This window comes from Primulina huaijiensis, chromosome 17 (assembly GCF_012295235.1).
Source record: "Primulina huaijiensis isolate GDHJ02 chromosome 17, ASM1229523v2, whole genome shotgun sequence".
NCBI lineage: Eukaryota > Viridiplantae > Streptophyta > Magnoliopsida > Lamiales > Gesneriaceae > Primulina > Primulina huaijiensis.
The window spans coordinates 1,428,122-1,455,599 of NC_133322.1; the positions used below are offsets into that span (position 1 = coordinate 1,428,122).

Here is a 27,478-nt window from a genome sequence, read left to right on the forward strand (position 1 = left end):
GGAAGAAAAAAAAAATTTCTAATATATTTTAAAAGAAAACAAGTAACACATATTTTATATTCGGTTCGTGGGCTCGCAAAAATTTCGATAATAGGCTCGCAAACATGTTCGATAATAGGCTCGCGAGCTCGAGCTTGGCTTGTTTAGGTGGCTCGTAAGCTCGAGCTCGAGCTCGACTTGTTTAGGAGGCTCGTAAGCTCGAACTTGGCTCATTTGTTATAGTACTGTATTATTTTGAGATGTTCAATAATATACCGAATTTATGTTTTTTTTATTTATTATTTTTGTCGTTTTGGTTATTTATAAATGAATTTACATTTTCATGTCTGATTTAAAATTAATTCATATATTATTTAATTTTTAACAAACTCAAACTCGAGCTCAATTTTATGCTTTACGAGCTCGAAAACAAGCCGAGCTCAAATCATGTTTGTTAAATATGATAAATGAGCTATTAATGAATAAAACTCGAGTCCGGTTTGATTAACATGATAAACTAGCTTTTAACGAGGTGAGCTCGAGCTTTTTCCAAACTTAGTAATTTCAAGACAAATCGAGCTCGAACTTGATAATAAAAACTCGAATCGAGCTCGAGTTTTAAATAATCTCAAAGGATCCAAACTCAAGTATGATATTGTTTGGTTTGGTTTGAATTCCTAACACGGAAAATATGGTTCACAGCGAATATTTCTGAAAACTATTGTGAATATACTCAAATATTTTAAGATAAGAAAGTGTCTACGACGTTTCAGGTAAACTTTTCTCATGATCAGGTCATTATATGTACTTTTTAAGTGAATTTTTAAAAAATAATGATCACTAAATTAGAACCACATGTAAAATTGGTAACACGCGTGTAAATTATTATTTTTCTCTGTGTACACAATGTATTATATAATTTTGTACAGGAAAGTTATGGATTATATAAATATATAAGACTTTAAATATTTTTTTTTAAAATTAAAATTAAAAATTATTTATTAATATTTTTAGTTTATAGTAGTTTACCATAATAATTCGATGGATAAGATAATTATTTACAGAGTAGGTCTATTGTGAGACGGTCTCACGAATTTTTATCTGTGAGACGGGTCAACTATACCGATATTCACAATAAAAAGTAATAATCTTAGCATAAAAAATAATATTTTTTCATAAATGACCTAAATAAGATATCCGTCTCACAAAATACGATCCGTGAGACTGTCTCAAACAAATTTTTACCTTATTTATAATAATATTTAAGGGAAGATTGACCATTTTTTTGATAATTCTTTTGAATTATTACACTGTTAAATACGGAAACAAGCGTCTTCTGCTACACGAACAGTTTCTCTTTCTCCGTTCAAGTTCTTGCTCCCGGGTAATCAATCATTACGTGTTTTCTTCGTCTCCCTTTTTTTTATGACTTTTTTCATCTATGCTTTAATTTCTGATATTTTTGGATTATATATCGATTAAGCGCTCGTTATTAAATTGTCTCTCGTCTAGCTCCTAGCTTGTTTGCATGTTTCTGAATTCTGTATTCATGAGATGTACAAGGGATGGATTTTTGTCGTAGTTTCTGTTTGGATCTATCAGGATCTGGGTTATCGGATGTCTATTGAAGTCAATTGAACGGAAATGTGAGATTTGGGAATATATTTGAGACAGTGTGGATAAATGTAAATGATTTTATTTGAAAGTTGTTGGGGTTTTCGCTCAAACTGATTCCGATGTCTGAATTTTTCTGCGTTCATGCTTAATATTTTTGAAGTCTGATTACAAATTGGTTATCTACTATAATTTAGTCATTTGGAGTTGGAAGTGAACTCTTTTATTTGAAATGTTGACATCAGCAGTATCCATTTCTGTTTCTGGGCTTTTTGTGAAACTATTAGTATTTTGAACATAGTTGTGGCTGCAAGATATTAATAATGGAAATCTATTGAATTATTACTGGGCACAGAATTATTCGAGCTGTTCTGCGCCTGGGCGTTTTGAGAAATGTACATGTTTGACTTTAGGCCTAAAACTCTTGCAACAATTTGTAATCCGTGAATTTCATGTCTAACTCATTGCAGGGCACCACATTGCTCGTTGTCACATAATTTTATTAGTTTAAATTATGAAAAATTGTTTTCCACTTGCTTAAGTGATCGATCTTAGGATATCTAGCTTATTATAAGTTATAAATTGTTAATCGCACAATGTTGAATGTTGACCGTGTTAGGACTTGATGTCATTGCTTTATGAGTTTGAACCTTGAAAGGTCCTACATTTTTGTAAAACATTTCTTTAAAATAACAGTTTTCCAGTTAGAATTGGTGATTTGCATACGTTTCAGGTGTTGTTTATAGGTTGCTTGTGGGAAGAATATGTCGGGCACCGAGGAAGTCAAAGAGCAAACTGATGCTGTTATGGAGGATGCTGACAAGTCCATGCCATCATCAAAGCAAGAGGTTGTGTTCTAATTATGTTATTCTGTCAAACTTATTATCATATTCATGCCATTTTCTTATAAGAAACGATTTTCTTCCAGGAGGAGGCTGTTAAGAAGAAGTATGGGGGAATTATCCCCAAGAAACCACCACTGATCTCAAAGGTATAACATAACCTTTGACAGTACTTTTACTAAGAACCTAAGGAATCCTCTGTAAACATTTGATGCCAGGATCATGAAAGAGCCTATTTTGACTCTGCTGACTGGGCTTTGAACAAGGTACTCTTTGCTGATGTTTCGACGAATTTGTTTTTTACTCATACGTGTGCTTTTATGGCCACTAACAATTATTCATGGCTTATCACAACAGCAAGGTGCAGACAAACCCAAAGGACCACTAGAAGCTCTTCGGCCTAAGTTACAGGTATATATAAGCCTTAGATCATCTAACTGGATGTTAATACCTACCCATAATTTATTTATGGGGTTATGAGGGCTTGCCAAAAGCCGATAACACATCAAATAGCTCATCCATTTACTCCCCCCTTGTCATTTTTCATAGTTGAGAAAAAAAGCAGATCTATTAAACTGTTGAGCTCTCCTTTTTTGTCTCTATATTCTTGACTGAATGTTTTCGAAATATGTTCTATATCATAGCAGTCATTTCAATTTCTTTATGGCTGGTTTTCAGAACTTAGTTATGTTCCATGCATCGAGTTGCAGATGCTTGACTACAGACTACCGATTAATGGCCTTCCTGAATTACTAGATTGATAATAAACTTAAGTATATCTGTCATTGAGATGCTATTTCATTATGCCGTTTCCTCTTCATGCTGAGGATGACTGCATGAGCCAGATGCTAGCTTATGGACTAATATTTCTTTTGCCACTTTGCTCACACATTCCGTCTCATTTTGCATTTGATGTTCCAGCCAACACAGCAGCAAACCCGATACCGTAAATCTCCTTATGCTCCATCAGAAGGTGAAGGTATGCATGATTGTTAGACTCTTCCATAGGGATCATGTTTAAATTCTCAAATTGGTTTGAGTAGAACAGTATCAATTTTTCGATATGTTTTTTTATAATTTGATTTTTCTCGAGAATAATAGTTCAAGGAATCATATATTTTGCACTCAAAGAGAATATCGTAAAACATAAAACAAATAATCTACCTAGTGGAAACTGGTTAGGATCATTACAGTACATAATTTTTTGTTGTTGTGTTATATATGTAGATGGTAACAGTGCTCCATCAGATGATGCGCCCGTGAAAGAATAAGTAGCTGCTGTTGATCCTGCTGTAGCATTACCTGCGTCATAGTACTAGCAGAGTAAATTTCTGATAAATAAAATTTACCCAAAAACCTGTTATATTTGGGAAGAATGCATCTATATGCTGTATTCTCCCTTATAAGAATTCTTCCTAATCTTGTTTCTGTTGTAGACTATTTCCCCTTTGCCATCATCCGACGAGTATACTTTTATTTGATATTTTAGAGGTGTATTTGGGATCTGTTTTCACTTAAATTACCTCATTTAGGCTTAATTTTTTTGCTGATCTGATATGCTTGTCATGTTTCCACTTGTACAAGTGTTGTGAAAATGGTGATGAGCAATCAGTCGATTTATCTGCCAATGTCTGTGTAATATGCACTTGGTTTGTTAATCGATTGCACCTAAACTTGGAATAAATTGCCAGATAAGGAGCATGTGCTGACTGAATTTGATGTATGGATATTGTCATCATTTACTAAAGAGAGGTTGAAATAAGAGGCATGACATAATTTTCAAATAGCTTTCCGCGGCCTGTGTAAAACTCTCCTATGCAAACTACATGTCTCGCTTCTATCTTTTTTTTAATAACCAGTGACTTCCTAACCCCAGTTTAGCTTTAATTTGATGAGTTTAGTGATGAAATTATTGTCTGTATTCCTGCCTTTGAACTTCTCGATGAATTACATCAAAATATGTGACCTACTGATCTAAGCTTTTCAATTCGATTCCTTATCAATTTTGTTCCTTTGAAAGATGTGAGGAAAGAGCTTCATTTATTTCCTGAATAGTGTTACTTTAATGTATTTATCACTAATGAAATGTTGTAAAATTATTGGATATGCAATGAATTTAGGCTGAACAAAAAGAGAAATCTGGCTTAAATTCACACGACTGATATATTCTTGCGCCTTCGCTGCTGTGTTAGTTCTCCAGCAAACATTTTTTTTTTGGCTCAATATATTTTTGAATTCGTGGATAACTTGTCACGTGTTGCTGTATGCTTGTGAAATTGGGGAAATTTCCATAAATTCAATACAAATTTTGAGTTGCGCTGAAAGAATAATTTTTCTTACTAACAGAAAAAGAAGGAAGTCTCTCTCTTTTTTTGCCCCCAAAAAGGATATTGTAGAAAGCGAGTGATTCAGCAGGTTGGCTGAGCGTGTTTTTACCTTAAAGAAAGCAGAAATCGTGAACGAATTTCTTTGAAAATTAGTGTCCGTCTGGAGTGGACACATTCGATGGCATGGCGGAATTTGGCTACGTACAGATTCACGTGAACACGGTCCCGCTAACAATACGTGAAAATGAGATACGAGTGGATGAAAAGTAAAAATAAACAAGTGTTTGGTTATTAACCACAAGATTGAATGGCAACGCAAACAAGTGGAACTCTCTGTGATGTTTTGTTTTCGAAGAGAAGGATGATCGGTTTGATATAGAAATTATATTTTTAAATTTTTTTTAATAAATTTAAGAATATGTCTCACTATTCACATTAAAAACTGATATTTTTTTTATTAATCAGATATTACATTTTTTGACACGGTTTCATAAGAATTTGTGTAAAAATAGAAATAATTATTTGAAAATAAAGTCTAATTAGCTTCTCCATCCAAACATCAGTTCGTAATTCTTTTTTATTTTTCTTAGGATTTTTATATTATCAAGATTGAAACACCAACCTGACTAACTTTATGTTAGATAAGCGATTCATATTATATGCTAGTTATTTTGCACACACGTGGGGTGTGTATAATTTTTTTAATAATTACTGAGGGTCTAAAGTGAAATTTGATAAATTATTGAAGGACTAAAATATTATTCGAATTGATGAAATTTAAAAAAAATAAAAAAAATGATTTGTTGAAATTAAAAAAAAATTATAATATAGATATAACATAAGAGCAAAATTGAAAAAAGAAATTTGGTGTCCAGTTTTGTTTTTGTTAGGTCCAAACTTTTTATATAGTATTGATAATTGACAGCAGAATCAAAACAGAACAAAAGTCCACCGGCAGTTGCTGAGCAAAATAAACCACAGAAAAACCTGAATTTCCAAAACTCCGAGAAAATATTGTCTACTTTTGCCAAGTTCGTCGTATTCTCCTCATATTTTGGCCATTTCATTTTTTCGGTTTGTGCTTGGAATTCTCAATATATGGTGTCAGTTTACCCGAGTCCTCCACCGGGTCAGGATTATAACCATTTTGGCAGCAGTTTTTACATGGCCGGAAGTGGCGGGGGAGGTGGGGATTTCATGGATATAGGTCTTGTGGGGATGCCGAAGAGATGCGACGATGACATGAACTTGCCTCAAACGGTTCCGTTCGTGAGTTCGGGCATGGAGGATCCGAACAAGAAGATCCGAAAGCCTTACACGATCACAAAGTCCAGAGAGAGCTGGACCGAGGAGGAGCACGACCGATTCCTGGAGGCTCTCCATCTGTAAGATTTTTCTGCTATGTTTTGTGTGGCAAATTCCTAGTGAAAGGTTCTGAACAAAATATAGTGATCGCATATTGGCAAGAAGTAGATTTTAATAAATAAATATGGGCTTGAATCGAATGTACAAGTGGGGATGGGGTTTTCTTGTTTTTAACTTGAGATTAAATTTAAATGTAAATAAATTCTTCCAGACAAAGAAGGTGATTATACTTTTTCTCTGGTTTATTTTTCGGCTTTTCAGATTTGATCGTGACTGGAAGAAGATAGAAGCATTTGTGGGGTCAAAGTCAGTGATCCAGGTGATTAATCTTATTCACATTTTGATTATTTTCCTTTGCTGAAATGACTTAGCAGTTGTGATGTTGCGAAAGGTGAACTGAACAACTTTCTGGCTTCCTCATGTTTGTTTTCTGTATGTCTCAAAGACTCGAGAGCTTCAAGTTGTCGAGAAAATTTGTTTCTTGTTCAATATGGTTCATTTTTGGCTGAAGATGGTTTCCTGGCCTAGTTATGCGGTAAATAGTTGCTGCCATGTTGCTGCAGAGCCATCATATTTTTTTAGTGTCGGTATGTATTTTTGCTCTAAGGTGAGGAAAAAATTGATTTTGCCCCCTCTTGTTTCGAAAATTTTATATTTTGAATATCCTCCCCTTGATAATTTGGCTCCGCAGCTGCTGCCGTGTTTCTTTTCCTGCTAACAGGTTGGTCTGACGAGTTATTTGTTATCCTCCGCCTCGTGTGAGTGGATAAATTGGCATCTAAAATCGGAGAACTGTGTACTTTCATTTTCGGTTCATTACTCCATTGGGTAGTTTACTTGCTCCTATAAGGCTCAGTACCTACACATGGTACATACTGCAAAATGATCATCGGGATTGTTTCTAAAAATGTAGTGCATGTTTCGCCTTATGTTTCATAGACTGACTAGTGGGCTTTTGCAGATACGTAGTCATGCTCAGAAATATTTTCTGAAGGTCCAGAAGAATGGTAAAACTGAGCACGTGCCTCCTCCACGTCCAAAGAGAAAAGCATCTCATCCGTATCCACAAAAGGTCCCAAAAAATGGTTGGTACTTCTCTTTCTGTCAATTCATCTCGGGTTTTTGCTTCAAAAACTGCATGTCAAGTCCAAATTGTTTTTTTTCCGGGTCTACCAGTTTCAGCGGTGTCTCAAGCCAATGCTGCATTAAAATCTTCATCTGCTCTGCATGATGCAGGGCATGCTGGGAGGCCTGATCCACTGTTGGGGTCAAGAAATCCAGTCTGCAGTTCACCTTTGTCTCCTTGGACGTACAATGTTGTTCCAACAGGCACCGTCTCACATATATCAAAAGGTTTATTTCTACTAAGAATGACGTACAACTTTTTCTATTTTGTTTTAACATGTTACTGGAGTATTTCCTGGTATTTCAGATGATATCAAAGCAGTCGGTTTTACCATGACACAAAATTGTAGTGGCAGCCATGATGATGGTAGCACTCTTCGGTCATGGAAATCTGAAAAGATCAATTACCAAGGAGAAGGAAACCAATGCAAAGCTGTGAGAGGTCAGTTTCTTTCTGTCAATGTTCTTTTATTTTTGTTAATTTATCTGATCTAGGGCAAACAGAATTATTAATATGGTTGCAACTCCTTTTTCATCCATGTGTTAAATTTGCTCAAGCTATTCTTGTTGCAGCTATGCCAGATTTTGCACAAGTTTATGGCTATATTGGCAGTATCTTTGATCCGAAGGCAAGTGATCACTTGCAAAGGCTGAAAAAGATGGACCCTATAGATGTCGAGACGGTGAGCTCAAATTCATGTATTAAACTAAGTGTTCACTTTGGGATATAGTACGTTATTGGAGTTATTACTCATTTGTGGATAATTATTTATTTTATTTTAGAATATTGGATCTACATATCTCCTTAATTAACTTCTATTTTTTTCAGCCTCGCCTTTCCTAAAGGCCAATTGGGAGTGCAATTCATTGGTTCTGGAATTCTTTACTGAGCATGGCTGAAAATATGTTAATCATATAGATTAGTTGATCTGAAGTTAAATCGTTCCATGAGAGGTTTTGGCCCATAACTTGTGACAGTATTTTGCTTGCTGATATATGTACATGTATTGGTTACTTTGTAGCTCATTTTGTTAAATGGTAGCTTAAGATTTATATGTTTACGTTTTTTTTTTGTTGATTCGAGGAAAAACAATGATTTAGTGTATCTTCTCTATTTTTGTTTCAGATTTTGATGTTGATGAAGAATCTTTCAATTAATTTGGTGAGCTCCGAGTTTGAGGATCATGTAAGTTTCTAACATGCTTCCTTGCTGCATTCTTATGTGCCATTTTAGTCTGTGATAGGTTGGTCTCCATGTGTTGGGTTTTTGGTTAAATTTGACCCCTTTATATTTACTGACAAACACCATCACATAGACAACTATTTTTCGAATTTTCTTCAGGATCTTTTTGAGCGATGAACTGTGAAATTTAGTGTTTAAAAGTAAGTAAATTTTTGGATGAAACTTTCTTTTTACTTGCTTTTTGTGAACTGTATCAAGTTCAACATTAGTATTTAGATGGCATTTATATACGACTTGATCGAAACTTTTTTAGACTTGCTTTCTGACCTTCAAGATGAAGTTTGTGTGAACTACTGTATCAGGTTTACCATTGGTCTTAAAATGTCATTAATATGAGTAAATTTTTTGTTACATCTTTCTTTACTTGCTTTCTGACCTTCAGAATGAACAATTTGTGTGAACTGTACAAGGTTGACTCTCAGTCTAAAAAAATGTAGCTGATATACGTGTAAAATTTTGGTTGAAACTTTTTTTTTTACTTGCTTTCTGACATTCAAAACGAACTATTTGCAATTATAAATTTATGTTTGTTTTCTTAGAAACTAAACTTGTGTGATATCTTCATATTATGATAAGCCTAATTTTATCGTTCCATATCTACACCACGCCCCTCATCATATCCTCTATATGAACTAATAGACATGAAAAATAATTTTCTGCTTTACCCATCAAATCTTGGAAAGCAGATTGAGAAGATGAAGTTGATGAGTTACCTTGAAAAGTTAAGTTTCTGATTACTTGTTTGGTTTCTACTTAACTATTGTCAGAGGAGGTTGCTATCATCGTATAGTGTTGGCATTGAAAACAATAGCATGGGTTGCACAATCTCATCTGCATAGACTTCTAGAGTTTCACGAATGCATTTGTGACATTTGACAACGTCAGAGCTGCGTGTATCTAACGACCATGGCTCAAGTAGGATAAAGATGCGTCGCCTGCTCTTATTTCCGGTATCTGTATCAACTATCAACCATGTATATAATCTACTTGTGACATGCAACGGTTGCTTTAATTATGTTAACTTTATATGTATAATGGACATGGAGTTGAGACAGATTTCTTTTAACCTTTTCTGGGACGGGCTTGTATAGGTTCTCGCCATTATGGAAGTCTCATGTTTTTTTCCCCTAAGTTTGCTCAGTAAAGAAGTCAGATTGAGTTTTTTGCTTTGTCGATGAATTCTGCGATCACAATAATCAAGATTTAGGGACCGTGACCAGAACACGAATAAATTTCAACGCAATGTAATGATTTAACCTTACTTCTACACCAAGATAACTGAAAACAACTTTTGAAGTTGCTACTTGATTCATTCTTTCATTGCTCGGTGACTTGCTTCCATTAATGCTCTCTTTTTATTAAAAAAAAAATTTATTTGTATTTCTACATGAGAATATGTATCTTGTAAGATGATCTTCCGAATTTTTATCTTTGAGACGGGTCAAACTTTTCAATATTCACAATAAAAAGTAATACGATTAGCATAAAAAGTAATACGATTAGCATAAAAAGTAATATTTTTTCATGTATGATTCAAATAAAATATTCGACCCACGAAATTGATATGTGAGACCGTCTCACAAAAGTTTTTGTGACTGCACAATATCCAGGGATAAGTTTGTTTATTCTACGGAAACGTTTTAATATAAAATATTTCGATGATTCATTAATTAAATGGATTCCGGATAGATTTATACTGAAATATACGTAAAACACCGAAAATAAAACGACAAAATTGAATCACATTAAATTTTAAACTGAATAATTGTCTACACGAATTATAATATAACTTAACAATACTTTATCGAATAAAATCTTGCATAATTTGATTTCGAACCATATTCAAAACATTTTAGCTTCGGAAATATCATTTTTTTTTTCAAAAAAAAAAACATAAAATAATGACTAAAGAGCACCTAAATCTTATTATTAAAATATATACAAGCTTCATAAATATATTAAAGCTGAAGAAATCCTGAAATAATGGGGCAGCTACTGCAGCAACAATGAGTGCCCCGTGAAGTAGTGGGCTGTAGTGCAGTGAAATGAAACTCACGGGGGATGGAATAATGCCCAAATAAATCAAAAGTAACTAACTTCCAACTGAGACAAACCAACCACTTACCTACGTCACAACCTTAAAATTTATTCTCAGAATTCATGCAACATCATCAATTCTTAATCACATGAAATATTAAAACTTAATCAAGAGAACTTATGTGTTATACTTGGATGGATCAAGAATAATAGTATCTTTTTAAAAGATCCCATTAATTAAAACTGTATTTTTTTTTCCAATTTGAGGAACAAAGTAACAGTAAGGCTTCTATAAATACCAATGCTTTGTCTTCTCCACTACCAACCATATTCCCATTTCCAAATCTTTTCCAAGAAATGAACTACTTGGGGAGAAGTACCTTTTCCTGTCTTCAAGTAAGTTAATTAGCACTTCAAATTTTTTTTCCTTCACAAAAGTAAATGAAAACACAATCACATTTAGCATTTCAATGTCTGTACATTGAATGGGACATATGCAGTTGTTTGATGCTTTTTTTTTTCACATGCATTTCTTGATGTAGTACATTCGATCAACATTTACATCACATTGTTTGCGAAATTGTTGAACTGGATTCAGATCCTTGCACTGGTCCTCGGTGTTATGAACGGAGTTGAATGCAGAAAGGCAAGAATTCTGGAGTCATTTGAGTATTCAGCCATCAGTTGCAGGAGTCACAGTGCATCAATAGAAGAATTTGGTGGGGTTGGAGATGGAGTTACATTGAACACAAATGCATTTCAAGAAGCAGTTAACCAACTAAGCCAATATGGTTCAGATGGTGGGGCTCAGCTCTTTGTTCCTGCTGGTAAATGGTTGACAGGAAGCTTCAATCTCACAAGTCATTTCACTCTGTATCTCCATAGTGATGCAGTTCTTCTTGCCTCTCAGGTCTCTCTCCTCTCTCTCTCTTTCATGGGCCGGTTTTATAGTTAATTACTTTTAATTTAATTCTTCCGTTACTTCCAAAAATATCTGATTCTTGTATTATATTTTGACACTATATACAATAACTAAAAGTTTCAACAATCTCACCCAAGCCACTTTGGCTTAGTGGCACCATACTCTCAGAAATGCGAGAGAGATATAGGTTCAAGTCTTCCCTCACCCCCAAACTAAAAAAAAATGTTTTCAACCACATCGCTTAACATTTATTAGCAATGTACATTTATTTCAGGATATAAGTTCCTGGCCTGTTGTTGATCCCTTGCCGTCCTATGGTCATGGAAGAGATGCGGCTGGGGGACGATACATCAGTCTCATCTTTGGGACAAATCTCACTGATGTTGTGATCACAGGTAAAATTCTACTTATACATCAGCAAAGATAAACCCAAAAAATTCAAGAGAGAGGAACGATTTGATGGATTTTACTTTTACTAGCTAACACTTGCGATTTTGTAAAAATCACGTCTCCATTCTTTTTTCATTTAGAAATTGTGCCCCACTGGAATCCACCCCCTATGTGCGTGAACTTTTTCTTCATCAGTAGCATATGTTAGTCATGTGTTGGTTGAGGGACAGTTCAAATGTCACTTAGGTTGACTTAAAAATTATAGCTTTTAGCAGAGTAGCAATGGTTCGATCCTACCTTACTATTGTTTTCTTGGGTTTTTTGGCCATCTCGCACAGGTGAGAATGGTACAATTGATGGTCAAGGTGAACTATGGTGGTGGCAGTTTCACGGTAAAAAGCTAAAATATACAAGACCTTACCTTATTGAAATCATGCATTCAGGCAACATCCAAATTTCCAATCTAACACTTGTGAATTCTCCATCATGGAATATTCACCCTGTTTACAGCAGGTCAATATGCGTGCTCCAGAGTGTTTTTCTATGGCTTCATCTCTTTCAATTTTACAACTAGCTGTATATTTTGATTTACCAGTGTTAATATTTATGTAAAATTGCAGCAATATAATTATACAAGGCATTACAATCCTAGCACCAATAACATCACCGAACACAGATGGGATAAATCCAGGTCAGTTGGCTTCTGTAGCCTTTGAACACTTGTCCTGGAGCGTGAACATCTACACATTTTATGATCTGAAGTGGGGGGTCTACGAGTGTGTGATATCCAAACAACTATGGCGTGAGTCAACGTTTTCACAGACCGATGGTGAATGCAAATGTTTATTGGTGGAACCTTTTGCTTAGAATCTTACATAGTAGGAATGTTCCACTTTAATTCCAACAAAAAATATATCATTTTACTCGACAATAATAGTGGACCTTTCATTGAAATAATGTTGCCACCATTGAAAATGACTCAACTCCATTCCTCAGTTGAACATCAGACTCAAAAAGTTTTCATGTATACACAGATTCTTGCACAAACACAAGAATTGAAGACAACTACATCGTCTCAGGAGATGATTGTATTGCAGTAAAAAGTGGGTGGGATGAATACGGTATAAGCTACGGGATGCCTACAAAACAACTACTAATTAGACGCCTCACCTGTGTTTCACCTTACAGTGCCGCCATAGCCTTAGGGAGTGAAATGTCGGGCGGGATTGAAGATGTGAGAGCTCAAGACATAACAGCCATTCACACAGAATCAGGTATCAGAATCAAGACAGCAGTAGGCAGAGGTGGCTATGTAAAAGACATATATGTAAAAGGCATGAATTTACATACCATGAAATGGGTATTCTGGATGACCGGAAACTACGGCTCTCATGCTGACAACCATTATGATCCAAATGCGCTACCGAAGATAACTGGGATCAACTACCGGGATGTGGTGGCTGAAAACGTATCTATGGCGGCAAGACTAGAGGGAATTTCGGGTGATCCATTCACCGGGATTTGCATTTCTAATGTGACTATAGGGATGGCACTGAAGGCTAAGAAGTATCCATGGACTTGTGTCGAGGTGGAGGGGATTTCAAGTGGGGTGATACCACCACCGTGTAATCTGCTGCCTGATCAGGGTGAAGAGAAACAAGGAATGTGTGACTTTCCTTCAGACACTTTGGCTATTGAGACTTTGGAGCTACAGAAATGTTCCTACAGCATGAAATACATGTAATAGCCTTGTCAACTTCTTATTAGAAGCCTTTTTGCAATGAACTGTGACTTGGAACTTCAGTCTTGATTAATTTCTGTATGATTCTTTATTTAGAACTGTATAACATGATGCAGAAAATATTCAGCTGCCTCTGGAGTATGGCCGGGTCAGACAAAAATACAATTAATCCATATAAGTTTTTTAAAAAGAAATTTCAGAGATGAGAATAATTTTAACTGATGCAATGATTTGAAAATCATGTTAAGTCAAATAAATCATATTAACACCAATATTATGTGACGTCCTAGAAAATGTTTGCAGGGTTTTTTATACATGCACACCAATTGCCAACACTAGACTTGGCTCATTGCACCCTATTACAAATTAATTATTATATTTCAAGCGAACTAAACACTTCTATTATTTTTATAGTTATATGTTTTAGGTGTATATTTGAAGTGTCCTGGTGAAATGATTACTGGGTGCCGATTGAATGAATGCAAATATGTGAATCAAAACAATAGTTTATTTGATGAAAATACCCAACGTAAAAATTATGATATTGTTTTTAAAAAAAAAACCACAATGTTTCAAAAACATATTTTGACTTTTATACAATTATTTAATTTCGTGCACGAATAATTTTTTGAAATCACCAAATTATAGGGCGGTGTCTAACTTAATAATGCTTCATTTCACTGTCAGTATCACCTATTTGCAGGTGAACACTTGCCAAATTCTGACCTACTCTCTTGATTCTTCTACTATCACCACGTTTCAGAGATTCGTTCCTCATATAATCCACAGACTCAGCCATCACGATGCACAAAGAACAAAAACCCTTTAATTTTAATTTCTCTCTAGATCAATTTTGAGACGAGAATTGAAAGAAACTTAACGATGAGCAGCTTGATTGGGGTAATGGGCTTCACAGAAATACTACGTCCCAAGATTACATTTTTATTGTGGGAATTCTTCAAGAAATTTATAATTTTCACTCTCTTCAAGCTCATGGGCTTCTCAGGCTCTCCTGAAACTGAAACACGTCTCCAAGAAAATCAGACCCGGAAGCCCACCACGGTGATCGAGATCTCTGAACAGTCCGCCAACGCCAACGCCCACGCCCACGCCGGAAGCAGAGAAATATCAGGAAGCTGCGCGGTTTGCTTGTGCGAGTATCTGGGAGGAGAAGAAATCAGGTGCTTGCGGACTTGTGAGCACGTTTTCCACCGGAGATGCCTGGACCGTTGGATGAACCGCGATCAGTGGACTTGCCCGCTGTGCAGAACCCCGATTACGCCGCCTCAAATTTCGTTGCTAGCTGTTAATGTTTTCGTCGACCTGGACTCAGAAGATCATGGCATGTAAATTTCTGTTTTTTTAAATAGATTTGTGGATTTGCCTATTTATTTTACTAATAATCAATATTCTAATTTTACACTAGATATCATTTAAAACTAGGTCCAATTCGAATAATCTTTCCACCACGTAAAGATAAAATGGTTCCTTTTCTTTTAAAAAAAATGAAATAGTTTTAATTATGGCAATCCATAAAAAATAAATGCATGATTTACTACAAAACTAAATGTGATAAGCGGGGAAATAATAGGAACCTCCTATAATAGTCATGGTCGATAAATAAATAAATGATATTATAACACGAGACTAGTAAAAATTTTACTAGAATTTCCTACACCACCACAAAACTTTAACTACCAATAAAATTATCAAAGCACTCGTTTTCTCTCACGGTTCTCTACACTTTGTGGACTCAAAAACCAATTAAAGAGAAGCAGTACGGATGCAAAATCCACGAGTTATTCCCTTATGGAGTTGCTTATCTGAGATTTAGCAGAGGTTGGAGGGACACCAGTGGTCAAGAAATCCCGGTAATCTTTCCGGAAGCTCCAGAGTTTCTCTGCACATTTCCTCATGGTAGGTCTGATGTGGCGAGTGGGACCCAAACATAGCAAGGCTAGTTCAAGAATCTTTTCCATAGCAAATATATTAGCAGGTGATCTCGTAAGTGTTGGATCCATAATTAATATTGCATCTCCACGAGCATATTTTTTCATTGCCTGCAGTTGTGTGAAACATGTCGAATTTGAGCTAGGAAAATATATGTATCTATGCTAGCTTCTGAAATGGTGTAAACGCCAGCAAAACCTCAGTTATCCTATATACCCAGGTGATAAGAAGTGATTTCTGAGACAATCATGATCAAATTTTTATGAACTGATCGTGACGAATTTTCGAAAAAAACTCACTTTGTAGGCCCTTTCGCCAATACTCACAACCGAGTTATGGTATTTCTCTTCCACCTAATGTGGAACAAGCTGTATCTCATTGAAAACAGTTATATAGGTAAAATTAGATCTATTTGACAGGAGAAAATTGATCATACCCATTTCACTGTAACACGCTCCTTGATCTCCCGTTTTGGTTCAATAGGGTGCCTGCCAGTAACAAGCTCCACGAGTAACACTCCAAACGAGTAAACATCACTCTTGTCAGTGAGTTGGTTTGTTTTCATGTATTCAGGGTCTAAGTAGCCGGCAGTGCCTTTAACCAGAGTAGAAACATGAGTTGCTCCTGACTCACCGTCAGCACCCAGCCGTGCAAACCCAAAGTCTGCTACTTTTGCTCGTAAATTTTCAGTGAGAAGAATGTTGGAAGACTTGATATCTCTATGTATAATGGGGTGGTCTGCACTCATTTTTCAAAGATTCCAAAAAAAAAAAAATTTGATCACAAATTTCCTATTGTCTTTATGACAGATTCAAAATGGTGGCAAAAAAATTTAACACCTGTGTACGTGTGAATATATGTTACAGCATGAGCCACATCAGTTGCAATATCAAGCCGAGAAGCAAAATCAAGAACATTACCATGGATGCCTGCACATAAATCGAATATGAACACTAAAATATGCAAAAAGATCATAAATATGCGTGTAAGACAATTTTGTGTCTTTTTTTTTTTTTTTTTGGGCGGGGGGTGGGGACCCAATAGAACAAGACCTGAGAAATACTTTTGTGTAATAAGGTAGAAAAACTTACCATCCAAATGCTCCCTAAGGGTTCCATTTGGGACATACTCAACAACAAGAAGCCTCTCGTCTTTATGCTCCAAAAACCCATAAAATTTTACTAGGTTCAAATGCTCAATTTGTGCCAAAGTTTGGACCTCAGTTTCAAACTCAATTCCTAAATGGTTATCATAAACAATCTGTAGAAAAGGAAGAACTTTAAAACCAATGGTAACAAGGCTGAAAAAGTTCATGTTCTATCATATATTTCATGCTTGTGGGGGGAAAAACCGAAAAAAAATGAGGAACATAAAATAATATCCACTGAACTCTAACTTCCCAACCTTCTTAGCACGTTTAACTGCGACCAAAGTTCCATCTTCTAGTTGACCCTTGTAGACAATCCCAAAACCACCTTGTCCAATCTTGAAACTGGGTGAAAAATTGTTGGTGGCTTTGTAAATCTCTTCGATGGTGAATTTAACACTACCAGGTTCTTTTGAGTGAGTTGAAGCATTTGAATTACCATAAATGAGGCGTCTCCTCTCGCTGCCCGAAGTTGAAGCACCTGATACAAAAAATATCGACGAACCATAAAATTCCTTATTCATATTCAACTTGCATTCCGGTACATCGAATGCGGAAGAGGGTGGCATCTTCATTTAAAATTGTATCTGAAAGTGATTTGAGCCGCACAATAGCATAAAATTAAGTTCCTGGGGATTTCTGTTTCCAGTAAATTATCTTACGTGAATAAATCATGAGCGACATTTTGTATCCAAAGAAACATGATCATCAAACAATGAGTATCAGCAAAATCATCTTTTTCATAATATCTGTAATACCTATTCAATTGGCAAACTTTACATGATACGATTTCATCAATCAATATCCTTTTGCAAAAATCTGAGCATATCAACCTCTTCAATGCCATACAGCACAAACTGAGTAAAAATTTTTAGCAAGTCCCTGAGGCTCCCCCCAATTAATGAAAGTCTGGGGAATAATCAATCTTCTTTTTTGAAAAATAACCCACCGTGCATTCAAATACACTTTGGAACGGATTTTATTTGCCAAAAGTAGTGATGTATGTGTCTCTTAAAGTATACCTATATGAGAAGCTGAATATTTTTTAAGGAAACTGTGAATATGATTGGCCTCGGTAACGTTAACTTGGTTATCTTCAAGATTAAAATAATTTTTGCCATTGCCGAGCTAGAATTTATATCCATTCGAACCTGGTTTGGCAATATGATATAAAATTGTGTTATTTACTGAACCAAGCCATAGCTCTACCGCAAGAACTATCGTAAATGAGTCCCTACCGTTCCTTGAACGAGGCAATGTCTACTACTCTCTACTTGGGGGATTTATCTCTATCTCAGTGTTTCTAGTTAGCTCGTGGCGAGAATTCAAGCTCTACCAGCTAAATATTTGAAAGTATTCAATACAGTTTCTGTGGCACCACTGGCTTACTATTTGCTCTACCGTTGTCCGCGGGTCTGCTGATACTTCCGGCAGATCTATAATTTGTTCGCTTAATTTCTTTAGTCTATGATCTCAATTATAGCTGTTTGTTATCTTAATTTCATTACTTCATCTCAACTAATATTTATAATTATTATAATCATACTCAATATTTATCCGAACAATTCTTTCAGATCAAAAACTATGCATCAAAGCAACACGTAAGAATAATTTTTTTTAAAAAAAACACGAGCCAAATCTGATAGAAACACCCTATAAATGCACAGACAAAAAAAGCTTCAAGACATTTATTAAAAAATTTACAAAAAAAACCGTTTACCAGAAGAATCAGTGAAGACGTTGCTCGTGCTTTTCGACGAACAAACAGGAGTGAAGCATCCCAGCAGAGTGTCGGTGATGGAGCGGATAGCGCTCCTACAGGCGGTGCTTTGGAAAGATTCCGAGTAGTATGCGGAGGAAGCCGACGAATCTGCTACCTCATCCAGTGTATTGAGGGCGGAGCCCCTCCGTACACCGCCGGGGCGTGGACTTTTCATGGCGGATCAATCCAATCGTACGACAACTATGAAATATGAGAGAATGGACAGAGATGGCGGTTAAGCTTGCAATTACAATATTCAATTGGTTTGGTTAGTTAATTCAACCCAATCGCATTCGCACCTAACCAAAATCTTTTTAAAATAAGAAAATAAAATAAAATAAATTTAAAATAACACAAAAATTCTTGTGAGACGGTCTCACAGATCAATTTCGTAGATTGAATATCTTATTTGGGCCATCCATGAAAAAATGTTAATTTTTATACTAAGAGTATTACTTTTTATTGTGAATATCGATAGGATCGATCCGTCTCAAAGATAAAAATTCGTGAGTCCGTCTCACATTAGATCTACTCTTAAGATAATGAGAGTAATGCAATTCAACTAATCAAAATTAAAATAATCCCCCGAATTCACTCATTCAAATTTAATTAAAATAATTAATAATTGTAAAAAACTAATAAGTCAATTATGGTAATTAAATTTGTTAATCTTTAGTTCAACAGTATTCTAGCCTATCCTACTTACCAATTATTGTTTATATATTTTTTAAAAATTATTAGAATCGTATATAAATATAATTACTCAACTCAAATTCTGTTAGGCTCGCCTAATTATCAAATGAACGATAATGTGTATAATTTATATTATCAAATTATTAAATAAGAACGATTTAAGCGTAATTGCTATTTCATATGATAGTATAATTTTTAATAAAAAAAAATTAATTGTCATCTTCTTAGATTATTAATAGAATATTAAAATAAAATATATCATGACATAATAAATTATTAGTATTTCAATATAAAAAAAATTGTTATTATTATTGAGTTTACGACTCAACCGTGTTTGGGTATGAATTTTGTCTTTTGTTTTCCCACAATTAGCTTAGCATATATCTAGTCAATTAATTAAATTATAATATTGGGAAATGTCGTCATCATCCGGTAGTTCTTGTCGTCATCATCTGGGAGTTCATTCCCCGAATATATTCTCTCTCGAAAACACCAAGTCATAATCAAATTAAGTAATACTGGATGAATCTAGTAATAATTCAAACATAAGCTGAGAGAAAATTAACCCCTCCCTCTTCCCAGGAGGGTGAAACTATATAAATTCCCCTAACAATTTTAAATTAACTGATCAGCATAAATTGCAGGGCAAAAGCAGAAAATCTCGAGGGGTCGTCGAAGAGGCTCCGGATCATAGAGGTTCTCAAATGGCATTTCAAGCCTCTTCACTCCCTAGTTCATCCATATATATCCGATTTGCGTTTCGTGACTATTTTCTGTTGTATCTTGTTACATATCTAGAAAAACTTCCTATATAACGGTAGATAAAATTTACTCGAGTACTTTCTCACCCGTGGAGAAGAGGTTCCACACCAATGTGCCGATGATGTATAACACGACGGCCACTTTGAACACGTCATCCCAAGAACCTGACGTACGAATAAAGATTAATCAAACAATAGTAGACTATACAAAACATGGGAAGGTTGCGAAGAACAGTGATGCCGGGAAATGTTTATGTTATGCAGAAAAATGAGGATGAGGTTGGCTTTTACCCTTTTGGAGTATGTATCCAGTTGCAGCAGTACCAAAGACGCCAGCAAGTACACCAGCTGTGTTAGAAAGTCCTAGCAAAACTCCCTGGAATAGAAAGAAGCTTATATCACCATGGAAATTCAGAGCCAACATGTCTTTTCATGTAGATGTCACATTGTGCAGGAAGTGTGACTTGGCATAATAGATTTTACACAGTAATTACTGAGCATTTTTTCTCGTATTGTCAAAATGTTAGATCCAAGTTTCTGGAAAAATTAATTTCATTCACTTGTAGCTTATAAATAAATTTGACAAATCCCACAAGAGTCAGGGACATTGAAGGGCATTATCGTCATGCTATTCCATAATCTAGGATGGTTCAATAAACATGAAACAGGACTTGTTGTGGTGAAAATATTCAGAGCCAGCTCTGATATCATATGGCGAAAATTTAAGCCAAGTTGACAGATATGTCCGTTGTACTCGATTATAAATAATTTAAATGCATGTCCAACAATATTACAATGGAAAGATGAGAAACAACTCACAGCATAGCGCGGCCCAATATCTTGGTGATTCGAGTATAGCCCAGACTGAGAGAATGCATCAGATCCCTGTGAATTTTATGCTAAATGCATTTAACAAGGTAATTCAGACAGAAACATGACAAGTGGTATGCTCAGAAAATAGTTTCAACCTGACTGCAGGCCATGCACGCCACTGCTAAAGCAGGTGTATTCACTTTACTAAGTTGTGTTAGGAAGAAAGCTGGACCCAGAAATCCAATTGTTTGCATTATCTGAAAGGATCAAGTTTTTGAGAAGAGTCATTCTCTCTGTACTATACAAGGGAAATATAATCATCTAACGTGATACAACTGCAGAGTTTCTTCTGTTTCATGTAAGGTTCGTTCATAAGAAACAACACAATGCAGGTTTGAAGACTTGAAGATTTCTAATATTTTTCAAAAGAAAACAACTGTGCTTGCCTTGCGAACTGAGGTAATGGAAAGGCCTTTGCTCACAAGGGTATCTGCAATCCAACCACCTATATTAGCAAAAACAGCCATGGTCAGCCATGGCAGCACACACAGTAGTCCAGATTCGGTGAGGTTAAACTTCAACACCTGCTCATGCAAAAACAAGCAACTGGAAGTATCAGCTTGGTCGTCCAGTTTTCTTGGTGTATTAATATAAAACCCACCAACTAAATTTCCAACTTATGAGGTCTCCATACAGAAAAGGGAAAGAGATCGCTGAAACAAAATTTTTACAAATAAAGATCATCCAAAGCTAACAAACCTGGTTATAGTAGGTAGGCATCCATGTCAAAAGAATAAAAGTTCCCCAATTATGACAGAAATGGGAGATAATCAGAGCCCAAACAGGTGCTTTTGATAGAATTTTCTTCCATGGAATTTCAGAAACAGGTCCCTTGGATAGGGAGCCTCCCAAGATCAGTGCTTTTTCTTCCATGCTCAGATGTGGATCTTCTTTTGGTGAGCTGTACGCCTGCAATAGGTTAAACAAAACGAAAAAGAAAATGAGACAGAGCAGTAGCAGTTTTGCTCAAATACTAGGCCAATGAAAAATGCCAACTTTCAAATGTCTCCAGTCATCTTTAAGGAGAAAGATTGATACCATCCCACTATGCCCTATGGAGGAAATATAAGAGACCAGTAAAATTAGCTCTATACAGCAACAAGAGAAACAATAAATAAATCTCCTTAAGTTCCAGATTTCTACACGATGTAAGTTTATTCTCAGCAAAATTCTCAAGAAAATTAGCAAGCGTTGAAATAGAGGGGGAGCAGAGTTAAGTAGCACAGTGGAGAGCCCAGATCTTTTCTTTGTAAAATCCTTTAATCAAAATGGGTTGCTCATTCATTACAAAAAGCAAATAAAAGTTCAGGTGTTCAAACATACCACCACTAGTAAATTTGTATGTGTTGAGAAAATGATTTAGCAGAAAGAAGTAAGGCCTTACTTTGCTCAACCACATTGCAAACCAGATGGTTCCAAGTGATCCAAAGGAATAAAATACAGATGGCCACCCAAATTTGTTGATCAACACAGGCGAGAAGGCCAATCCTATCACTGAACCAAGATACATGCCGCTGTATACCAGCGCAAGAGATCTGCTCCTCTCAGAGACAGGAATCCATTTAGACAACAAATTGTTCATAGCAGGCATAGCAACTCCCTGATTACAGAACGCGTACCATTGTAAATGAAAATTCAAAACACTCACAAACAAGGTTGCAAAGTAAGATTTGATTGACTAAACAAAAGTTATCATATCAGTCACTGTGCTATGTCCCAGTCATTGATTTAACCCTTCTACATCCATGTATGTGAGAAAAACGACTGTTACCCAAATAAATCAAAATCAATTAAAAATCTGATTTGTCAATTGTCATATAAGTAGAAAAAGAATTAGCTATGAACAACATATCACTACACCATCATGTTGAAGTAATAGTCACTATTATTTAACGAACAACACCTTAATAGCACCAATATTCAACAACATACATTTGCAGATCAAGTTGCTAGCAAGTAAATAAATGAATGGATGACATCTCATTTCCACAAGTGCTTGCCCTACCTTGAATACTTGGTAGAAGAACTGAAACAGTGTCAGAATGCTCAATGAAATAGAGAAGCCACGTTATGCCAATCGATAGACTATAAACCAGACTTGATAGGATTCTCTTCATTTCAATGTCAAGCCAATGGGAAACTTAGAAAATTCATCTTCGACAGGAAAAAGACAGAGAATACAAACACAAAAATCTGTTGAATCTATAGAAAATGTTGCGTGTCATACTTTCCGGTTTCGACGCCATTCTTGAGAAGGCAGAGTAGTATATCGGAATACTCAAGAAAAGTTTTAAAATGTTAGATATGATGATGGACAAAAGGAATGTGCCGCATCTTCTGATCAGGAATAACTAATGAATAAACCAAAATAATTTGTCAGAGAAGTGCATAAGCAGCTAACCTCGCCAATTCCCATGAAGGCACGCATGACAAGCAAGAATGGAAGCCCGAATCTGGCAGCTAAAGGTGTCAATATTGTAGCAGCAGACCACCAAACTACTCCAAAGCCAAGAACTACCTTCCCACCAATTTTATCAGCCCAAATGCCCCCAACAATCTGCAGGAGTGAATAAATTCTGTTAGAGAACCGATTTCGTACTAACTCAGGTGGCAGTCTAAGTTGAAGGTGTAAACGTTTTTTTGGATAAGATGCTTAAATTACTTAATGAAGCAGGTTGTCCAAGCTAACAAGCACAAAGATGCCTCAAATCTAATTGCCAGGATCATGAGATGGTGAAACTTAAAAAAAGGTGGGTTTCTTCACTAGAGTATGGCACACGCTATTATGCTTCTTTCTATTATAAGCTATGATATTAAATATAAAGGCAGCGTGAGTAGCTAATACCTTTATTAACATTTAAGACAATTGCAAATTCAATTTTTCCTTGAACATAAAAATGGATTCTAGTACCACCACATCATAGCACATTTAATGTGAATGAGAAATAAAAGTGTTAGGTTATAAACCCGTGATGTTATATAACACCAAGTAGACAAGTTTTTTGTAATTCAAGCCTGATAGGTGATATAACCCCGTGAGTTTATAAGCTACACTTTATTAGTTTTAATATTCGATGTGGAACATTTTTAACAAAAAGTCACGATGATTCACTAAAACAGAACCATGTCATACTTGACATTACGTAATACATATTCAATAAATAAATTATTGAGGTTTTATCAACATGTGAAAATTACCTGTGTGAGCAGATATCCCCAGAAGAAAGAAGACTGAATTAGACCAACAGTAGCACTGTTCCAGTTGAATTCCTTAGACATTGGAAGTATAGCTATACTCATGTTCACCTGGATAACAAATACAATACTTGTTATTGTTTGTTGAATGATAATGTCTCGATTAAGCCAGTTGGCCCAGTCCCATGAACGGAACATGATGGCACCTGACTCCATGAGTTAACTTGGACAAAATATAACTCTGAAGTAGAAAGCTTAATTGGATGTAAAAGAAAGAAGAAAATTCATAAGGAAAGAATACAAGAAACCTTACACGGTCCATATTACATAGCAGAAATGCAGAAAAACAAAGCAGCACCATCACCCAGCGCTTTGGGAACTGCTCCCACCATGGTTTCCCTTGCTCAACTCCTTCGAGTAATACTGCTCCACTCACCCCCTCGGGTGATACAAGTGACTCCAACCCACTTTCTCTTATGTCAAGCTCTTCAGATTTGAAGTTCGCTCGAGTCCTCATCATTGTTGACCGCTTCGAAAGCAGCACTTGTCTTTCAATAAAACCAATTTTATCAAACTTCCCAAATTGAAAAATTCTATCAGGGAAAGCAAAAGAAGGACGATGACTGCTTATTCCACTTATTCTTCTTGTATTAAGGGACGCATTGAACTTTTTCTTTAGTTGGTGTGGAACAGGCACGGACAGAGGCGGATTTGCTTTTGTGTGGAACAATGAGTAAGTTATGAAACTTTCGCCTTCTGAATGGAATCTGTTTTGAGGTAGGATGTGTGCTAAGCTGAGTGAAAATCTTCCCCGAGGTGGATACATCTCCCTGTAAATCATTTTGCGATTTCTACAGCGTGTAGCAGCAATGGTTGATCGCTCTCCAGTTTGATGACCTGTATATTATTTGTGAAATATTTGTGCTGGTAAGTAAAATAAATAATAGGATGCTTCTATTGCAATCTAAAAAGAGAAATAAACGAGCAAAGCATACATAGAGCAAATCAATTTGGATATTGATGTGTCACACAAATAACTGCTCGCATGCGAAGCCTTATGCATGCACACGCTACTGCTACGGATTAAATTTTTTCATGTTTGTGGCATATTCTGCCTCGTTCACCAACTTGCATTTTTCCCTCAACTTCTAATGAACACAATTACACCATGTTTCGGTCATTTCAGCACATTCCCAACACTTATTTCAAGTTAAAAAGAGCACTAAAACTTAATTATCCCATTGAAACCAAACCCAGATCAGCGTACAAAGCTTCAGTAAGAATCTCAGTAGTTGCCAATTAATTTCCGGTAGAATGTGCTGAATTTCATTACAGTAAGATGAATTACGGATTTAATTGCCGGACCAGAGTTGGGCATTCCATCTTCTGCTCAATTCGTAGCAACAGCTAAGCACTCACACAACGTTACTCAAAGCAAATATATTATAAAAAAAAACGAAGACTAAATATACATGTAGTCCTGTATTTCCTCCCCTTGCTCACACACACAAAGCACGCGAGCGCGTGTCCAAATGGAGAAGCATATTCAAGCGAAAATCACAATCACATAGTACAAAATTACCAGAAGCAATGAAGGAGCCAAAATTCCGGTGCGACACGACGGCGCCGATAGCCATCGCCGTAGGAGAATTTGAATCAGCAGCCCTCTACTTGTACGCTTCAAATTGAATTAACTCACGATCATTCTTGAATAATAAATTTTTCAAGCTCCAATTTACTCCGACGACCGACTGCTGTGTACGTTGAGTGGATAATATATGGGAGGTGGTGTAGATTGTTTTTTTATTTAATTTTTTTAATAAAAAGCGGGAAAATATAACACAGAAGGCTGAGAAATTGACACGTTTGCCAAGTGCCCCACAACGGAATATACCCGTGATTGGTTTCCACGTGGTAATTAAGGTTGCATTCTAGTCCCAGTGTTTGTGTANTCTCGATATAGTATAACCTCACCTTGTTTCCAAAGTCATGAATTACATATAAAATATTTAAAAAATATTTTTTATTAAAAGTTTTAAAATTTGTAATAAATATACATTTAAACAATTATTTAAAATAAATTTTTTATAATTAAAAAATAATTATAAATGTGTTTACATAGTTATTCTATAAAAATATTTTAATTATAATTTTCGATTGCGATTTATTACTTGTTTGATCCGTTTTTATTTTAAAAACGTTAAAAAATACATCTCGATCGTTCTTAAAAATTATATTTAGAGAACAATTTTTTAGAAAAACATTTTCATAAATTTTTTACAAAAAAATTGTTCAAAACCATACTAATTTTTTTAAAATTATATAACACTAAAAATGATTTTAATTATTTGTTTGTACAGTACCTAGATCTTCGATAAAATCTGACCATCAAAAAAATGTGATGCTCTACTAAGAGATCTGGGACAATGCCAAGGGATGCAATCATCTACTATATTTAGTGTTCCAAATTGTGTTACACTTTGCTCAACAAGTCTCGTTTGGACAAATTATTAAAAATTAAACACATTAAACATCGTTGATGAACAAAATACAATTATTATTAAAAAAACATTTCATTCATTTATTTTTTAATTTAAAAAATATTAACATATATTGTTTTAATCATTTATCATGATTGAGACATCGATTTATTTTTTAAAATAGATAAAAATCGAACGTTTTATCAATGATTAATTGTATTTTGTTCATCCATGATGTTTAGTGCATTTATTTTTTAATAATTTATGTAAACGGAACTTATTTGAGTAAAATATAGTATGATTTGGAACAACAAATATAACAAAATATTTCGTCACTAATACGAGAACAATCAGTCATAATTTCTAAAACTAACTGAGCATCCATTACGAATGAACAAGGATGGTTTTGTGGAGTTTATGGTAGAACAGAAATGACGTGGTGTCGAATGCAAAGAGTAAGCCGGCAACCGTTCTCTGTTAGTCGGCTTTGGACCTTCGTTCTCAGTGGCAAACAACTCATCAGATGTCATTGCACCCTCCTCCTTCACATAGGCAGTATATCATTAAATTCCTCGGCACGGGACTCATTTAGGTCTCATTGTTTAATATTGCAATATTCTAGATGTGGATATCCATTTCGTTTATTTTGTTATTGTTAGAAGATCAGCGAATCATGCTGTTTATACATTAATTAAGGTTAGTGTTTTTTTGTTTGGTCTCGAAGATCGAGTTATTCCCCAATTTTCTGTAATTCACGATGTAATCTTAATCGATTTGGTTTAATATGTATCTACAATTTTATCCAAAGAAAAAACATACATCAAATGAATTGTAGTATATACATGCCATTGTGAACGGACCCGTTGACCAAGCCTTGCAATATTGTACAAAAAAAAAAGGTTGACGATGAGATAAATCAGAAAGTTGTCTAAATCGTTTTATTTTATTTTACAACAATAATGTAATAGTTTTTAAAATTTCATATACAAAATATATTAAAATTTAGAAATATTTTTTTAAAAAATAAACAAT

At 35.3% G+C, this 27,478-nt stretch overlaps 6 protein-coding genes across 8 annotated transcripts; 4 read left to right on the plus strand and 2 right to left on the minus strand.

Annotated features, from left to right (window-relative positions):
* The first annotated feature begins 1,254 nt into the window (after window positions 1-1,254).
* Window positions 1,255-3,940, plus strand: LOC140963637 (uncharacterized). 2 transcript variants are annotated; one of them, XM_073423030.1, is made up of 7 exons: window positions 1,255-1,363; window positions 2,327-2,441; window positions 2,522-2,584; window positions 2,654-2,701; window positions 2,793-2,846; window positions 3,357-3,414; window positions 3,663-3,940. In XM_073423030.1, exons 2-7 carry the CDS (start codon window positions 2,358-2,360, stop codon window positions 3,704-3,706), a joined length of 351 nt encoding a protein of 116 aa, XP_073279131.1. In that variant the 5' UTR covers window positions 1,255-1,363; window positions 2,327-2,357; the 3' UTR covers window positions 3,707-3,940. The 2 variants fall into 2 exon arrangements, with proteins under 2 accessions (XP_073279131.1, XP_073279132.1); XM_073423031.1 differs by having other exon boundaries at window positions 1,270-1,363; window positions 2,340-2,441.
* A 1,741-nt stretch (window positions 3,941-5,681) lies between these two features.
* LOC140962790 (protein REVEILLE 6-like) lies at window positions 5,682-9,619 on the plus strand. Of its 2 annotated transcripts, none has more exons than XM_073421794.1 (8): window positions 5,682-6,147; window positions 6,389-6,446; window positions 7,089-7,212; window positions 7,304-7,480; window positions 7,560-7,694; window positions 7,826-7,935; window positions 8,379-8,438; window positions 9,263-9,619. In XM_073421794.1, the coding sequence occupies exons 1-8, from the start codon at window positions 5,861-5,863 to the stop codon at window positions 9,332-9,334; spliced, it is 1,023 nt and encodes a 340-aa protein (XP_073277895.1). In that variant the 5' UTR covers window positions 5,682-5,860; the 3' UTR covers window positions 9,335-9,619. The 2 variants fall into 2 exon arrangements, with proteins under 2 accessions (XP_073277895.1, XP_073277896.1); XM_073421795.1 differs by having other exon boundaries at window positions 7,364-7,480.
* Window positions 9,620-10,780: 1,161 nt separating this feature from the next.
* On the plus strand, window positions 10,781-13,647 carry LOC140962493 (probable polygalacturonase). The gene is made up of 6 exons (XM_073421430.1): window positions 10,781-10,928; window positions 11,131-11,442; window positions 11,729-11,849; window positions 12,183-12,357; window positions 12,465-12,535; window positions 12,879-13,647. Exons 1-6 carry the CDS (start codon window positions 10,890-10,892, stop codon window positions 13,586-13,588), a joined length of 1,428 nt encoding a protein of 475 aa, XP_073277531.1. The 5' UTR covers window positions 10,781-10,889; the 3' UTR covers window positions 13,589-13,647.
* Window positions 13,648-14,467: 820 nt separating this feature from the next.
* On the plus strand, window positions 14,468-14,935 carry LOC140963244 (brassinosteroid-responsive RING protein 1-like). The gene has a single exon (XM_073422532.1). The coding sequence runs from the start codon at window positions 14,468-14,470 to the stop codon at window positions 14,933-14,935; it is 468 nt and encodes a 155-aa protein (XP_073278633.1).
* Window positions 14,936-15,085: 150 nt separating this feature from the next.
* On the minus strand, window positions 15,086-18,712 carry LOC140962789 (calmodulin-binding receptor-like cytoplasmic kinase 2). The gene is made up of 6 exons (XM_073421793.1): window positions 18,403-18,712; window positions 16,940-17,163; window positions 16,627-16,795; window positions 16,375-16,464; window positions 15,972-16,273; window positions 15,086-15,645 (listed from the first exon to the last, which is right to left on the minus strand). The coding sequence occupies exons 1-6, from the start codon at window positions 18,617-18,619 to the stop codon at window positions 15,385-15,387; spliced, it is 1,263 nt and encodes a 420-aa protein (XP_073277894.1). The 5' UTR covers window positions 18,620-18,712; the 3' UTR covers window positions 15,086-15,384.
* Window positions 18,713-19,623: 911 nt separating this feature from the next.
* On the minus strand, window positions 19,624-25,775 carry LOC140962975 (ascorbate transporter, chloroplastic-like). Its single transcript, XM_073422139.1, has 11 exons — window positions 25,549-25,775; window positions 24,280-24,863; window positions 23,970-24,077; window positions 23,173-23,328; window positions 22,156-22,371; window positions 21,471-21,680; window positions 21,158-21,295; window positions 20,867-20,968; window positions 20,718-20,783; window positions 20,190-20,274; window positions 19,624-20,063 (listed from the first exon to the last, which is right to left on the minus strand). Exons 1-11 carry the CDS (start codon window positions 25,601-25,603, stop codon window positions 19,966-19,968), a joined length of 1,818 nt encoding a protein of 605 aa, XP_073278240.1. The 5' UTR covers window positions 25,604-25,775; the 3' UTR covers window positions 19,624-19,965.
* Window positions 25,776-27,478: the final 1,703 nt, after the last annotated feature.

Coding starts and splice junctions, on each gene's coding strand:
- LOC140963244 (XM_073422532.1), top strand. CDS start 14,468: ATGAGCAGCTTGATTGGGGTAATGGGCTTCACAGAAATACTACGTCCC.
- LOC140962975 (XM_073422139.1), bottom strand. CDS start 25,603: ATGGCTATCGGCGCCGTCGTGTCGCACCGGAATTTTGGCTCCTTCATT. Junction 20,969..21,157: donor CCATTACCTCAGTTCGCAAG/GCAAGCACAGTT, acceptor TGATCCTTTCAG/ATAATGCAAACAATTGGATT. Junction 20,064..20,189: donor TGGATACATACTCCAAAAGG/GTAAAAGCCAAC, acceptor TTCGTACGTCAG/GTTCTTGGGATGACGTGTTC.
- LOC140962790 (XM_073421794.1), top strand. CDS start 5,861: ATGGTGTCAGTTTACCCGAGTCCTCCACCGGGTCAGGATTATAACCAT. Junction 6,447..7,088: donor GGTCAAAGTCAGTGATCCAG/GTGATTAATCTT, acceptor GGGCTTTTGCAG/ATACGTAGTCATGCTCAGAA. Junction 8,439..9,262: donor GCTCCGAGTTTGAGGATCAT/GTAAGTTTCTAA, acceptor AACTATTGTCAG/AGGAGGTTGCTATCATCGTA.
- LOC140962493 (XM_073421430.1), top strand. CDS start 10,890: ATGAACTACTTGGGGAGAAGTACCTTTTCCTGTCTTCAA. Junction 11,850..12,182: donor CACTGATGTTGTGATCACAG/GTAAAATTCTAC, acceptor CATCTCGCACAG/GTGAGAATGGTACAATTGAT. Junction 12,536..12,878: donor CACAGATGGGATAAATCCAG/GTCAGTTGGCTT, acceptor ATGTATACACAG/ATTCTTGCACAAACACAAGA.
- LOC140962789 (XM_073421793.1), bottom strand. CDS start 18,619: ATGAAAAGTCCACGCCCCGGCGGTGTACGGAGGGGCTCCGCCCTCAAT. Junction 16,796..16,939: donor CAGTTAAACGTGCTAAGAAG/GTTGGGAAGTTA, acceptor CCTTTTCTACAG/ATTGTTTATGATAACCATTT. Junction 15,646..15,971: donor AGCGTGTTACAGTGAAATGG/GTATGATCAATT, acceptor ACACAACTGCAG/GCAATGAAAAAATATGCTCG.
- LOC140963637 (XM_073423030.1), top strand. CDS start 2,358: ATGTCGGGCACCGAGGAAGTCAAAGAGCAAACTGATGCTGTTATGGAG. Junction 2,442..2,521: donor TGCCATCATCAAAGCAAGAG/GTTGTGTTCTAA, acceptor ATTTTCTTCCAG/GAGGAGGCTGTTAAGAAGAA. Junction 2,702..2,792: donor CTGACTGGGCTTTGAACAAG/GTACTCTTTGCT, acceptor TTATCACAACAG/CAAGGTGCAGACAAACCCAA.